We start from the raw sequence: 15,415 nt of genomic DNA on the forward strand, positions 1-15,415 counted from the left end.
TATGAAATGGTGGCTTGAAATTCAACGTTGCAACCAAAGTACCTTCACCCATGGGCTTAAGAACAGTTAACTTTCCCCTACACCCCTCCTCTTCCGCCCATCTTTGCACATGGACAGCCACCACCACTGGTGTTACATCGGGGGGGGGGGGGGGTTTGCATGTTATAACTGCAACAGTGCAGCACCGGAGTTGCCAACACGATGGGTCTCTGCAAATCCAGCCCACTTGTCCCAGGCAAGAAAAGGCTGAGCCAGTGGCTGTTTTCTGATAGCCCTCTCCCTTTCTTTAGCAATAGTTTCACAGTCATGCTCAGCAAAACAGAAAGAATGGAGGAAATAAAGAGAAGCAGAGATCTATTAGTCCTGAAGAGTTATGAGAAAAGGGAACCTAAACTTTTTAAGCCAACAAGACCTAAGATGACCTGGCCACAATGGAGTTTCCCTAGTACTGAAGGGCTGTGACTTCTTTTCATCCGCCTCGAGCTCAGTGCCACTGCAGTCTTCTCTGCTTCCTGAACGGAGGTTCTGTTTGGGTCTTTTATGCTAAACCATGCAGATGGCAAAAGGGAACATCCTGATGATCCCCTGCATTGCTGGCCAGACAATGCTGTCCACAGCCAGCTACAGCAAGTCCAGTGGCTTAGTGGAGACCTCTTAGCCAAGTATCCTCCCTAGGGCTGAACCACACATTTTATATCAATTTACCAATACAGGATTCTATATCAACAGAAAGGATTTGCTGCAAACCCAAGAGGAATTCAAGTTACACCAGTATGAGGGTTTTATCTGCAGAGTTCATGAGGCCTCAACCACTGGACTGAGCTAAATGGATGAAACTTTCTTACTCTTCCTCTATAACCCAGATTTTCCAAATCTTGAGTTATTCTTTTAACTCTCTTGGGAGCCCATCCAAATTTTCAGTATCCAATATGAAGCAGACATCACTACTGGACTCATCAGATTGACGCTGATCTAGCTCCCCATATAGAGGGTGATAACACCCAGCTGCTTCTATTTGGTACTCCCCTGATCATGTGCTTCAAAGTGTTACTAGCTTTCTTAGCTACAGCTGTTCACCAGCAGTTATTCACTTAGTTCTCACTGACACCGCAAGAATATGAGCACATGATCAAACGTTATCAAGTTTCCACAGCTTATTATCTCAACACCAAGCAGCTGAGCCCTGTTCGAACAGGAGAAGCGGTCTACACTTTTGCAGGTACACCAGGCAGGGTCCTTAGGTGACGGCGACTAAATTCCTAGGCCTAGCACATGATGAAGGCTTCAGCTGTCAACCTTCTGCCTCACCATGGCTTATTAGAATCAAGTATTTTACTGTATTGTACGTTTGGGGAGAGCAGGCACCGCAGGCCTCGAGGGCTCTGCAGCACACACCTCCGCTCACACGCTGGCAAGAGTAGCAGCTTTGCAGCAGGGGGAACATGAGTATGGTGCCACCTAATTTAAAAGTGAAGGAGAGAAGGGCATAAAGAGACAGAAAAGGACAAAGTAAGAGGAACTACTGTGGAGGAGAGAGGAGGAAAGTGGAGGTTTCTACTATATGAGAGCAAATAGAAGTGTCTAAAAAAGACTGAGAACAGGATCCTGAAACATCTATGCCACGGAGTAAGGTTTTGATCAACTCACTGGGCTTGCCAAATCCAGATACCCCACTGAAACAAGGAGCTGTCAACCCCCTCATCCCAGGCCAGTAGTGCTAGGATCTTGTAGAGCAGCACTTCCAATGAGAGAGAAGCCTGCTGCCCTGCAGAGAAGGGCATAAAACTTGGGCGTGCCAGGCCCTGTCCTCCAGACTCCTTGCAAGTCTGGGGCCTCTCGAGGATCAACAGAGGATCATCCTGAACTGCAGACCCTGCTGGGATGGCAGAGAAGAAAGCAGAGAAGAGGCTGAACACTGCTCATGTCATAGAAGTACCTCTAGGTGCTAGAAAGTTGCCTCCAGGTACATTAGAGACGAACAGAAAAAGGCAAAAATCATGTTCAAGATCTTATACATAATGGCCTGCATCACGCTCATTCCTTTGGCACTCCACAGGCTGGAGGGATTTCAGAGGGCCATAAAAGCGGGAATTGCAACAAAGTCTAGACAGGATGTGATTAAGGCCTGAATGAGGATTGCCCCAGAGGTAAGATCAGGGAAAGGACAGATCCTGGCAAGCCTCCAGAGACAGATAGGTTCACTCCTTCAGGAGATGGGAGAGTTTGTTCGAAGACATGGATGCAGTGTCTGACCTGAAAACTGCCAAGGAGAAAAGATTCTAGTTTTTTTAAAAATGAAATAGGATCTCCATTTCCAGGCACTTGCACCTAAGATCTCCTCTCCTGAGTAACTCAACCAAAGATGAATAACAACCAGAAAGCAGTCTTGCAAACCACAGGGGTAGTGGTCCAGTATGAGAGGTGGGATGAAAGGAGCAGTGAGAAAATATGGGAAGCCACACAGAGCAAGGAAGAAAGGACTCATCAGAAAGAGCCTCTGTGCAGGAAGCAGCGGCACTGAGCTCAAGTCAGATGAAAAAGAAGTCACAGTCCTTCAGTACTAGGGAAACTCCATTGTGGCCAGGTCATTTTAGGTCTTGTTGGCTTAAAAAGTTTAGGTTCCCTTTTCTCATAACTCTTCAGGACTAAAGCAGACACCCTTGCTCCCCAAGATATGGGAGTTTTCTGGCTTTCCAAAGAGACATACATTGTTTTTTTGAAGCTGTCAAAGTTCCACCATGATGCTGTAAGTGATTCACCGCAGACATAAAAAGGCCATGCCACAGAACATGGATGATGTCCCAGTATCGTTAGATACAATCATTTGCTCCCAGTAATGCTGGGCTCAGCACCACCCCCGGGTGCATATTGAGGGAAAGGCTCCTATCTTGCAAAGCAGATGCTGCTACATGCTCATTCCCATTCACTGCTTCTATTTTCCATTATGCTCAGCCACAACTTCTTGCCTTGCCCCTCTGCCAGGCTTACATGGATACCATGGCATCAAGCCACCATCCTTCTCAAATCCTGTCTCGTGTTCCTGGCCAGTGTACACCATTTTTTTCCTTTTCCAGGTGATAATTCGAATGTGGAAATTCTCTTCCAGTCTCATGCTCATCCTCAGGGCATCATAAGCTAATAGAGATTCCTTTCCCTGCCATGTCCTTGTTCTGATTCTGTCTACACCTATGTCTCCAAAATGGCTAATACAGCCATTTGGTGACAGAGCAGCACACCTCTTCCAGACATGCTTACACTGAGACACTCCATCTAAATATGAATACCTCTATATACACACATGTTCCACCCTGGATTAAAATCACATTAAAGTTATTCACAGTTATTTCCCATTTGGCTGGACTCTGCTCTGAGTCTGACCTGACGGCAAGTAACTCCAAGCAACCCAGCGAAAGCATCCTGACTTCAGCTTGGCCACCTTATTTTCAAGCCATCACAGCACAGCTGCGCTACACAGTTATGTGCTTATTTGATTTTTCATTCACAGAGGAGCCTAGAAGACCTGGAACAGTGTAGAACAGCAGGACAGACAGGGGAAGAGTTTTATTTACAGATCAGGGACAAGTTTCCAAACGGATGATGAATTTTTCATGTACTTTTGTGGGGAAAAATAGCATATGAAATCATAAAGAGGGATGAAGTACATGTTGAAAAACAGAGAGAGAGACAAGTCATTTAACACAATACAGTCTTAGACTGTTTTGTGCCACTGGTGAGCAATATCGTGCATTTCAGGGATTCTGCTGTCAGAAGGTGTTACACAGAAACTAAGTTTAGTCAAGTTAAAATTCCTCTGTAGTTTTATGAAGATGATACATCATTCTGTTCAACAAAACTCAAAAGGAAATTATTCTGTATAGCAGCGAGATTCACTGACAATGCCCTGAAAGAAACTGCAGTTTCCTGCTATGCTGGCAAGCAATGTATGCGTGGGCTCTCCTGGATTCCCAGGATGCTGTTCATAGAGCCACTTCTTCCACCCCAAACTCCAACGTTTTGCAGACTTTATAGTTGAATCCAACTGAAGCCAACAGAAAATGTAGCCAACTTTTCCAAACTTCTCCAGTTTTGATGTTGAGAACTGAGACACACACATGTTCAGCATGTAGCCAAAGCTAAGCTGTTTCCCCAGACTTTAATAGCCCCCCCCCCCCAATAGTACTGCAGCAAAACATTAAAGTAACAAAAAGGAGACACTTTTGGACCGGAAACATGATCTCTTTCAGGAGCTAAACTTCTAGAAAGCTCTGTAGCAAGTTCTGTGTCTAGGTCTCTGAATTTGCCCAAAAGACCCTTAAGCTTCCTCCTTCCCTGCCTCCTCATCCCAGCACTGAGCCAGGAGATCTGCAGGAGGTCTCAGCTGCTAGGCTGTGCCTGGTACGTATTTGCCACGCGCAGCCACTTCTTTGTGAGCATAAAGGAGATGAGAAAAAGAGTTGACTTCTAGCAGAGAAGAGTTTTGGCATTTAGTTTATCCCACAATACACTAGCTAGAAGTTTTTCCTGAATGTCTCATTAATGAAGATACTGCAAAGTAAAACATTCCACTTCTCAACATAATATTTGAGCCTGCAGTAAAGTGTATTTGGAAAGTATCAGCTCAAACAGCGTGGAAAGAGCCTTACCTGTATAGTCTTGCTTCTGCTCTCATGAAGGAGCAGCTCCTCTGACAGAAGCAGAGTCCGGGCTGGGTTGCAAAGATCTAGGGGCTAAATTTGAAGGAAGAAAAAAGGAAACAAAGAGTCAAACCTTCCACTGGAAGTGTGGTTTGCCAGCAAAACTTTCCGCCCACCCAACCCACTCTGTCTTCACTTTAAGTTGTAAATCACTCCGAGAGAAGCAGTCAAAAGCCACCCCATGCTGTACTCAAAAGGACAGAAAGTTTGCAATCCAGTTTTGTGATAAACACAAAACCTTGCACTTAACACCTACAACACCTACGTCAGACTCAACTATAAAAAGACAATCAGCTGCTTGCACTTCTTTGTACGTTAACTGTTCTACAAAGCGTGGGCTTGGCTATGTCTGCTTTTTAGCAGGAAACCCAACCACAGCAGCAGCACATTAGATTCTCACCTAACTTCAGAAAAGAATATCTGAGCTACATGATTTTATGAATTACTCTCTCCGGGATTTTAGGAAGGCTGCCCTTTTCTCATGCCACACTGCACCCTTAGCACCTTCAGCTCATCTCAATTTAGCATGGAAGAACTGGACAGGTATCAGCTGCCCTAACTGCTGAACAAGCCTGGATGATCCTCCTGAGCATCATGTCCAATGGGCAGGGGTGAAGGTACAGGTTCCTTGGACAGGAATCCTTGCAGTATGAAACAGTGCAAAGGAGAAAAAGCAGCTCCTGAAGTGGCAGACCGCTCAGACTCAATCTGAGACACAAGCTTTAGAAAGAGTCAAAGGGCCAGTTGTGTTCCTACTAAAATACAAACCATGCACGCAGCCATGTTTGGTGAATGCACTGATGTTAACCTGAGTGGCCACCTCTCATGCCATCAGGGAAGACTGAGATGAGCACAAGCCTGCCTCTCAGAACAGGCCCAGGCGCACATTTGCCCCGGAGGAGTTCACTAAGGTCCAAGTGAAAGATAACACAGATCACAGGTTTGGGCTCAAAGGAAATCTGAGTCTGAGCTGACATGAGAGTATCATTGCTGCTAACAGAAGGTGGATGGTTTCCCACAGCCTCAGAGGCTTCTACATTGATTAATATATTCATCAATGTACTTAAATGTACAGGATCACATTAGACTTCTGAGGTTCTGGTCGTATAAAGAACAAAATGAGACACAGAGGCAGTTAGGACAACCTACCACATCAAATTCAGGGCTGAATTTCAGAGACAATCACTTATAAAATTGGGGAGTGAGAATATCTTGCCAAGCTACTACTGCTCTGGATCCCAGTCAGCAATTTTGGCACTGGCCAGCAGCAAGTCTATAAAACCCTTGTTCACACACTAAGATTAATGGCACTCAGAATTCCCAGGAAGAAACTACATTAATCCTCAACCATGCAAAGCTGACTGCTGAAACACAATGGCTGAGATACCTTCTCCTGGTCCAAGCAGCCAAGGGCCAGATTTTGAAAGCTAAAAGAAGAAAGTCCAACAGAACATCACTATGGCAGGATATCATTTTCTTAGAGAAAGTACCCACGCACTAAGTATAGCCAGCCCCGGAGAAGAGAGCTGAAAATGATGGGCAATCCATGCGTTCGTGGTATATCCTGGTGGGGAATAGATGCATTTTGCGTGACAGCATGGACCTACCTACGGCAGCAAGCTCTGGTACAAGCTGCTGTACTGGGCACCATTTGCACCCTTAACATCTCAGTTCCAGATGTGCTCACCTGTACGAAGACGGGGAACACCAGCACTTTGGGAGCCAGCGTCACATACGTGCCATAGCTGGAGTGTGGGATGTGTGGCCGCACAATAGTACAGTTCTGGTAGTTCCCGTAGTTCTTCATTGTCTGCACAGTCTTCATCAGCCTGGATTTTCTCCCAGACCCCATGTGTGATTTCCCTTTACACATGTTTCCTGGACCAACAAAGGAAGCAGAAAGAAACACAGAGTCAGAGCAGAGCTCCCACAGAGTTGCTGCATGCTGTCAGCTCTGCTCCTGCTAGCACAGGCTGGAGGAAGGCACACAAAGCCTAAGGGGAGTAACTGGAACGGAGAGCTGTGAGGGTATTCGTCACTCCATTGTCAAAGTTTCCAGGGATTAATGAAATAACGGCACTCTGACTTCATTTTCCCAAATACAAAATGAGATGTCCCGGGAGCTTTCTGCACAATCAAGCACACGTTCCTCTATTTTGGGCATGTGTTGCCTTCTGTACAGTATGTACAGAATACAGTACCTCAGAGAAAGAGATGTGGTACTATTACATGCACATCCCTATGCAAGGCCCAGGGGGGAAAAAAAAGAAAGAAAGAAAGAAATACAGAACAGCCCTAAACATGACCTGAAACGACCATTCTTGAATCACATCTTGCACCAAGGTGGTTTCCACCATCAGGGAAATATCTGCCTGTGTTACTGAACTATGAACCTTCCCTCACCAGTGGGGAGAAAAACACCTATTAAAGAGCAGGGAGCAGGGGAAATACTGAAAGAAGTCTTGCCTGCTCCAGAATGGATTTATCCATTCCAGGTACGGGGGTTAGCAAAGTACAAGAATTACACATCCTGGGGAGGAAATTTTGCTTTTTAATCATAGCTTTCAGAAGATACTGAGATTGGAGATGTCAGAGAAAGGGGAAGAGGTAATAAATAAAGTCATAAACATGGTAGCAATCCATGCCTTCCCAGATTGCTCCCAGGGATGTGATGGTTACGCAGATGTGGGGGTGTATTTATAAAGGATGAGCTCATTTTGCCTAAGGCTGCCACATGACCACTGATTTTCAGCATTATATTTCACTACTGGAGAAAGTCTGAGCAGCCTGTCTTTTTGTTCTGCCTCACTTCCTAGCCAAAAGCCATTATCCTTACTCAAAAGTGGGATTACGCAGCAGCCTTCCTTTGTGGCCTGCTGCCTCAGCTGGTCGAGCAAAGCTACGACGTTTCCCAGCAAGCCAACTCCCGCATGTGTGGCTGCTCCAAGCCTGCTGGTCTACATTGCTCCCAGATCAGGTGGCAGACATCAGGTGGTGGGTCAGACTAGACCCAGAATCTCTGACTTGCTTTTAATCACAGGGTTACCAGGAGTTATTGATAGCTATCAACAACGCTGCCTACTCCCCCCACGAGAGACGAATGCAGGGACTAATGCAACCAAATAGTTTGGTGAGCGATCTGCTGGAGGCAGCAAACCCTGGTGCTAAGGACAGCTTTAAACACAGCCTGCTACCCAGGGCCATCCCATGAGAGCAAAGCCAGGCTGAGACCAACACACAGGAGCAGAACCAGAAACGAGCTGCCAGGATGCTGCCCGCTGTGCTGCTCTGCTCTCAGATGTCCTAGTCCAGCAAGGTTGTCAAGCGGGGAGCAGTTGTGAAATATTTCCTATTATTAACATAAGCTCCATTAGGCCCAAGGGCCTTGGCCTTCTCTAGTGACCAATTCTGGCCATCCCCGATTGTAACAGCTGAACTCAAACAAGAACGGCCTCAGAGAAGGGTTGGTAGGCTAGCATAGGGCCTAGGAGACCAGAAGAGCATGGCTCACGGAGTCTTGTATAGCAAAGGCTGGGGAAGAATACACGCACTGCATACCTGAGACACAACTTCAGGGGAAGAGGAGGAGCTATTGAAGCTAACACACCCTAGGAAGTCTCAAGGTGATATGGGAGTACTAAAAGATGCGAGACAGATAAATGGACTCTAGGTCCATGACACAGACCTCCCATCAGAGCAACAGTAGGACCTGCCATGCTGGAGGCAGAAGATGGGACAGCTTTAGGGTCTCCAAGAGTCCTCCACGCCCAGACCACAGGCTGCTGGGCACTAGTAACCAGTACTCATTCCTGAAATCTGTGAGCAACACAACTCCAAAGTGAGCTGAATGCTTCTCTAAGCAAAAATCTACACCTTTTTCAGGAAGGCTCCAATTGGTGGGGGATGGGGAAATCAAGCTTATCGTCTTATCATGACTCTCCCTCTCAAAGCTGATGAGCCAAATCAGCTCAGCTCCAGCAGGCAGACCTCTCCAAGGCCCATCACTTGGATTTTAATACATCCAAGTGAGAAGCTGGGTATTAGCCCAGGACCCTCACCAGCAGGAGGGTCTCAGCAAGATCCTCCTGCAGCATCTCTGCTAGAGGGGTGTCCCAGCAAAGATCCCTGAGCATCCCTTCTTCCCAGCCACCCACCCAGCCCCGGGCCTCTCTGCTCCTACTACAGCAGTTCCCAGCACGGTGGCTTCTGCCATTGCACCACAACGGATATCCATAACCTTCCTGAGCAGAAATGGGCCAAAACACTTCTGAATGTGGCTCACAGCAGATAGGGTCTGGTCCAAAGCAAATACATGAACCTACCAAACATTACATACTTCATTAAGTATTAGGAAGTAGCATGTTTACTTTCAGATAAATGCTAGCAGAGCCAGATCGTGCTGCATTGGCAGTCTGGACCCACTGTTTACTGTTTGCTTTTACAGCGTGCCCGGGGCGGGGGGGGGGGGGAGCCTCGTGACCTAACAGGTTGTTTCCACCTCTAAGTGCAATAATCATGACATTTTCTCTTTTCCTTTTCTCGTGGTTGCACTGCCAGATAAAAATCAAAGCACAAGGAACAGCTCAACATAGGACAGATACAATCTGTCTGGGCAGCTCAGGATTTACTTCTTCTCTTATCCTTAAATCACCTCATTTCATTTGAAAAATTCATCACCTGCACAAGCCCCATTTTCCATGCTCTGGTGCAGAAATGCAACTAGGCTGCCTGAAGCTTCAGTCCGTGCCACAATGTGACCGGTGGCTAGCTCTGTACTGCCTTGTTTAATCACTGATCACGTTAACTAGCATCTTCTTCTCTTTGAAGACTTAACGTTAAATAAATTGAAAGTAATCATTACAAAATTGCTATGGGAAGAAGCCTGAGTCTTTCAAATTCCACCCTGCTCTAAAAAGAAGCCCTGTGGCTCAGTCCATCTTTTCACAGGATCTGCAAACAGCAGGAAAGAGTTGCAATTATCCATGGTACATAACATCCCCTGCATTTCAGCTAAGGAAAAACCTTTTGGCTACAGAGCTCAAGTGCTGGGAGACTCGAAGCCACTGGGGCCTTTGACCCACGCTGCTTGCTCTGCTGGTGTCTCCACCACAGCTTTGTCAGACCCACACTTTGCCTCCTATGGGCACCATCCCACCATGACAGACAGTGCACAATAGTCTAGGTGGAAGCATTGGTCTGATAGCTGTGCCCACACCAGGAGAGACGACTGAGTCAAAGACATTCCTTGGACATCACACCTGGGAGCTCAGCTCTGCTACAGAAACATAGCTCAACATACAATCATCCAAACAGACCAGAGCAAAACTCTCCTGCTGCTTCCCAGAGCTCTCAAATTAATACCAGACAAGAGGGGTTTCTGCATGAGGCTGGGTGTGCCAAAAACTGCAATTTTTTTTAGCAAGTTTAAAAGGGTTTGGGGGGGGGGGTTTCTGTCCCTGGTTTCCCACACCAAGTGACAGTTGCCTGTTGATACCCAGCTTAGGGAGAACTCATCTTAGCCTCTGCTCCCACCTCCCAGCCCAGGATTCATGCAGTCCCAGCACAGATGCACACTTCACCCCACTCTTCCTGCAAGTCCATTCTCAGAGAAGACCCAGCAGATCTGCTGCAGAAGGTGAGTATATGCTTCAAAGGGATTTCAAGGAGACCTGATCCGGGGACTGCCAAAGATGTTCCAGCAGCTCAAGAAAATGAGGCTTCCCCAGACCTAGCACTACAATCTGCACTACTGTTTGTACAGATTGGATTCATGGCCATCCTCACTCCTTTAGTAACAAAAGGCACCTCAAAGCAAAGGACCACAATATTAGCACTCTCAGCACCACATAATGCATATGAAGAGAAACATGTCACAGCCAGGCCCATGCACACATCCAGGGAACTGCCTCAGCAACCATATTTAGTGTGACTAGTCTTCAATCTCAGAGCATTTTGCAAGAGAGGATAAGCATTACCTACCTTGAACAGAAGGTGAAGCAAGGCCCCTGCACAAAGACATGTGTCAGGATCCAACCAGGACTCAAAGAACACTTCATCTCATTAGCACCACCAGTGCTATTCCAGAAGTGATTTTCTTGCACAGAACAGAGTAATCCAATGACCCCCACTCTTCCTCTCACAAACTTCACTAATGCTTTTGTCACGCCCCCGACAGAACGCCCAAGCCACTAGCCTCCTTTCTTCAGCCACTCCATGAACTCTAGAAACCTTCAGCAGCTCTGATCTCTTATGAGCTTGGTTGTAAGGTTCTTGCTTTTTATGTTTGACCCAAAGAGTAGGAAGATATTATTGCCAAGAGCCCTAGCTCCTGTCACTATCCTGAGAGTCTGAGCGACCACTGCTGCATTGCCAAGTAAGATTACAGAGCAAGGATTCCCTAGCACCAGAAAACCTGGCTCCCAGCTCTGCTGCGTGGTCAGCCCAGCTTTTTCAGCACATCAGCAACTTACCCGCAGTAGTGTTCTCTTGATAGACAGGCCTCAGCAGCTGTAAGAGATAACCCGCAAAGGACACAGTCATCATAAGCAGGCTCTGGATAGACTTTTAAAACAACAGTAATTTTCAGCATGTCAAACCAAGCAAACCCAAAGCACTACAGAGAGAGGTGAAAGCTATTTTTGCCCAATTACCAGCAGAAAATGAGAGCAGTGGCTTGCGCTGTGGCCTATGCACTGGAAACACTTCCCATAGCCTTATCTCGAGTAATCTCTAGGAATAGGCAGCAGGTCATTCTCAGCTCTATAGTCCCAGTGATAACTGCTTTGGGAATACAATAAAAGGTCCTCCTGGGGGACGCAGCTCTGGCTTGGAAGCATGGCATGTGCTCTATACAACGTACATAGATAGTGCTTGGTAAGACTGAAGCACGGGCTAAGAGAGGACCCAGCAAGCACAGCCAAGAATTAGGTGCAGTAACTTGAGCGTGGTGCTCAAAAGCAGCCATACCTGGCTCCCCGGGTTCAAAGGTGCTAAGATGATGTAGTTCTTGTCCCCAGTAGAGGGTACCCGTGACAGGGGCGGCATAGTGTTCTGGCTCCGCTTCCCAATCTCTGTGTACCTCTCCCAGCCATTAAGCATGAGCCCATCGCTCCCATCATACAGTATGTGGCAGCTCTGGCGCTGCTCAGGCCGTGAAGGCATGGTACTGTTTTTTTCCCGCTTATTGGGTGGTGACTGGAGGTCATAGGCAGACTTGCAGGACGATCTCCGGATCATGCCTTCATGTCCTGATGACTTGACCTGTGGGACAAGCCTCCAGACCAGTAATATGATCTCCGTGGGACAGTTTCTGGAAGAGATGCCATAGGACAGGTCAGAGACAGGGTGACAAGGAGTGAAGCACCCTGAGGTGCTAAGATAGCCATATGCCCTGCAGGTCCTGCCTCCCCGCCTAATGCCTCCCTCCTGCCCTTCTCTCCCCAGGCATCCCTTCTTCTTCCCCCCTGGAGAGTCCTTTCCCAATCTCCTGCCTCCTCAAAACCTTCCCCTTTCTATAGCCACTCAAATCTCCTGCTACCCTACCTAGAGCTCCCTCAAATTGTCTCTCCCAGAGCCCTGCGCGGAAGGACTCCTCCACTTTACCAACCTGTCCTCCCCAAAACTCCCTTTCCCACAGCTAGAAAACACACACTCCTTGCCAAATTCCTCTGTGATTCAAACTTTGTTTCACCAGCAGTCTCCCTGCAGCCACCCTGGACATTTTCCTTTGGCTTGAGCTCCCTAAGACGCCTCCTGTACCCCTTGAAAGCTCAGCTCCGTGGCCCACACTTCAGTTATCTGTACAGAGCACCACAATCCTTCCAAGATCACTCAGCCCATTCCTAGGTTATCTGAGGAGACCTCTGTCATAGCCCCTCACTCACCCCTCTGGGTCCCATCTCCAATGTGGCTTGATCCCTTTGCCTCCTGCTCTACCAAGAAGGGCCACGTGGACCTGCCAGTGATTCAGGCTGCCCTTGCACTGCCTTTAGAGGGACTGCATCTAGGCTTAGCTCAAGGCTGGCTTTGAGTGAATACCCACCGGATTTCATGTGCCAGCTCCACACACTTCCAGTGTTCCACAGGCTGCTCATTCAGCTGCAGCACCGTGTCCAGCTGCTGCAGACCAGCCTTCTCTGCTGGGCCACCTAATGGAGAGAAGATTTGAATGCCAGTCGCGTACTGGACAGAGAGCTGAAAGCACCACAGGAGAAGCCCACAGGTAAGGCGACTCCCAAACAGCACATCCTTACAGCTTGAGCCACCTATTCTTCTAACCCTAATCTGCTGCCCTCATCACCCACACCTTGTCGTCCCCGAGACCTCTTGCTTCCTCGCTTACCGAGCCCCATATAGACCAGCGCTCTCTTTCCCTGTGGTTCACTCTTCTCTCCCTGTTGGATACCATACTGACCCAAGCTCCTCCTCCTCCACTCTCCACAGGACCCCAATCACTCAGGCCTCTGCATCTGCCACCCACCAAACCCCACAGCTAGCTCTTCTCACTAGCTGAACTTTTTTGGCACCAAACCTTGACGTTAGAGTCAGCATAGGGTTGAGCACACATCAAGCTCCACGTTCATTATGGAACTCAAATGACACATCCCAGGTAAAGGTCTGCACTACCATCTTTCAGGAGCCTGCCAGCCCTGCATTAAAACAGGCAGCTCACTCAAAGCACATTGCAGCTATCACACAATCAGAGCCACCTCCATGCAGCTCTACCATATTTTAAGGCAATTTCTCCATTTACACGCTGGGCAAATCAGCACCGTAACTCTCCCTGACACGCACTCCCAGGTTTCTGCTGCCATCCTTGGGCAAAGTGCTGCCATATTCACACCAAGTGATCAGTCCAGGAGCCACAAAAGAGAGCAGCTGACAGTCTATGCCATCTGCAAGGAATCCTCACACATTGCCCATGCACTACATTCCCGTTCCAATTTGCCCGGGAGGTTTCTGAGCCAGTAGTTCTTTCAGATATGTGTTGATCTCTTTTGGATATAAAGCAGCCTCCCTGAAAATGAAGCAGAACTTCACCCTCCAACATGCACATACACACATACAGTGCCTGGAAAAATCATATACTTTATCTCAAAGCTATTGCAAACTTCACCACCACAAGGGAAGTCCAGAAAGGCCTCAGTACCCCTATGCTTGGGGACAACTGGGAGCCTCCCCATACTGTTGTTGGGACTGGAGATACATTCACCATCTCTCTACTGGGACAAGAGGAACCTGTAGGTAATGAATTTGGCAGAAAAGAAGCAATTAGCCTTCTCTTCAGGTCTGCCAGTGGGATGTCACCAGTAAGTGAATTAGCAGCTTCTTCTGTCAAACTTTGCTCTAAGTTGTGGGAAAGCCAAGATGCATAATAACCATAGATGAGCCTGCCTGTGCAGAAAGCTCAGACAGTAACACCTCACAGACCCTTGCCACATGGTGCAGCTTTCTGGAGGAGATGAGACTTCCCTTCCAGGCGTGGAAGCTAATTCACCCTCTCAGCCCTCCTGCAAATCCTCAACACAGGACCCAACTGGCACCATCTGCCAAGCCTGGTGGGCTTTGGGTTTTCCCTCTACACAACTAGGAGCTATAAGGCAGCAAATAATTGTCAGCTAAACTAGTCTTTTTTTTTTTTTTTTTTTTCCTCCCCTCCACTTTTGGAGAAAAACTTGAAATGGTGACATATAAATGTGAAAGCATAAAGGGAAATTAAAAGACCTCAAAATGCTTTTTTAAAATCACCTTCTTATCAGGAGCTGACTCACTCAGGGGCTTTGGGTTTACCGAAGCTGTGTTAGACCAGAGGTGTGCAAGATTGTATCGTACGGAGGCTGCATACTCCAGCGATCCCTTACTGTATGACCAACATGCAGACGTCCCCATTCCTCATCACAAGATCTGATCACCTGTCTGCATCTGAGGGGATCACAGATATCTTCTGGACAGCTGGGGATGAGCCAGTTGAAATGTCCCGAGAGACTAAATGTTACCCACATCTTCCCCCCAGGATCAGCACTCGTTATGCCAATCTATAAGCTATTTCTCACACAGGAGATAACAGAAATACTGCTGTGTTTCAGTGATAATGAACTTGGTCTAACTCAGAGAGAGTCAAAAAACTGCAACCCAAATATTATTTTGTAGAGAAAAAAAAGATTTTGCATCTAAAAAGAAACTTCCGAGGGAAATGTTCTTTTTCTCCAAAAACGTCTCATGGGTTGTTTCATTTTGTTTTTACAAAATGAACGCCAAAAGTGCTCAGAATAGGATTTATTTAAAAAAAAATAGTCGTTCAGCAGGTTAAAATGTCACTATGTTAAGCAGTCAAGGCAACATGTTTGGAAAACTTTGGAAGCTTGTGTTCACTTCTCTCAGTTAAAAAAATAAAATGATAGAAAACTGCTGCTGATATTTTATGTTGTTGAAATTTGAGGAGGAGGGAATACTTCAGTTCTATTAATCATATTGCTCTAACATTAAACCACTGGTGAATGCTACCATGAACGCACGCATCTAAAGTTGTAAAATAAATGTTTTGTATGTGTAATTGCAGTACATGAGAAACTGCAGTTGTGCATCTTGTTAAACAATTGCATTATGATACAGGAACACAAATCTGCACAAGGCATAGAGCTACACTTGTTTTTCAGTTTTAAGTATTCTTGACTCTTGAATATATCACTGATGCACTAATTGAAACCTACTGAAGTTAATGA

At 46.9% G+C, this 15,415-nt stretch overlaps 1 protein-coding gene across 3 annotated transcripts in view; it reads right to left on the bottom strand.

Annotated features, from left to right (window-relative positions):
- RGS3 (regulator of G protein signaling 3) overlaps positions 1 to 15,415 on the bottom strand; it is a 71,998-nt gene that overhangs the window by 46,607 nt on the left and 9,976 nt on the right. For all 3 annotated transcript variants that reach the window (XM_062591322.1, XM_062591323.1, XM_062591324.1), the window contains 5 exons: positions 12,736 to 12,841; positions 11,661 to 12,003; positions 11,165 to 11,201; positions 6,382 to 6,572; positions 4,644 to 4,727 (listed from right to left, as the gene is read on the bottom strand). In XM_062591322.1, the coding sequence (XP_062447306.1) occupies positions 4,644 to 4,727; positions 6,382 to 6,572; positions 11,165 to 11,201; positions 11,661 to 12,003; positions 12,736 to 12,841 (761 nt within the window). The remainder of the gene's footprint in view (positions 1 to 4,643; positions 4,728 to 6,381; positions 6,573 to 11,164; positions 11,202 to 11,660; positions 12,004 to 12,735; positions 12,842 to 15,415) is intronic.

The sequence above is a fragment of the Rhea pennata genome, chromosome 18 (genome assembly GCF_028389875.1).
Source record: "Rhea pennata isolate bPtePen1 chromosome 18, bPtePen1.pri, whole genome shotgun sequence".
Classification (NCBI taxonomy): Eukaryota; Metazoa; Chordata; class Aves; order Rheiformes; family Rheidae; genus Rhea; species Rhea pennata.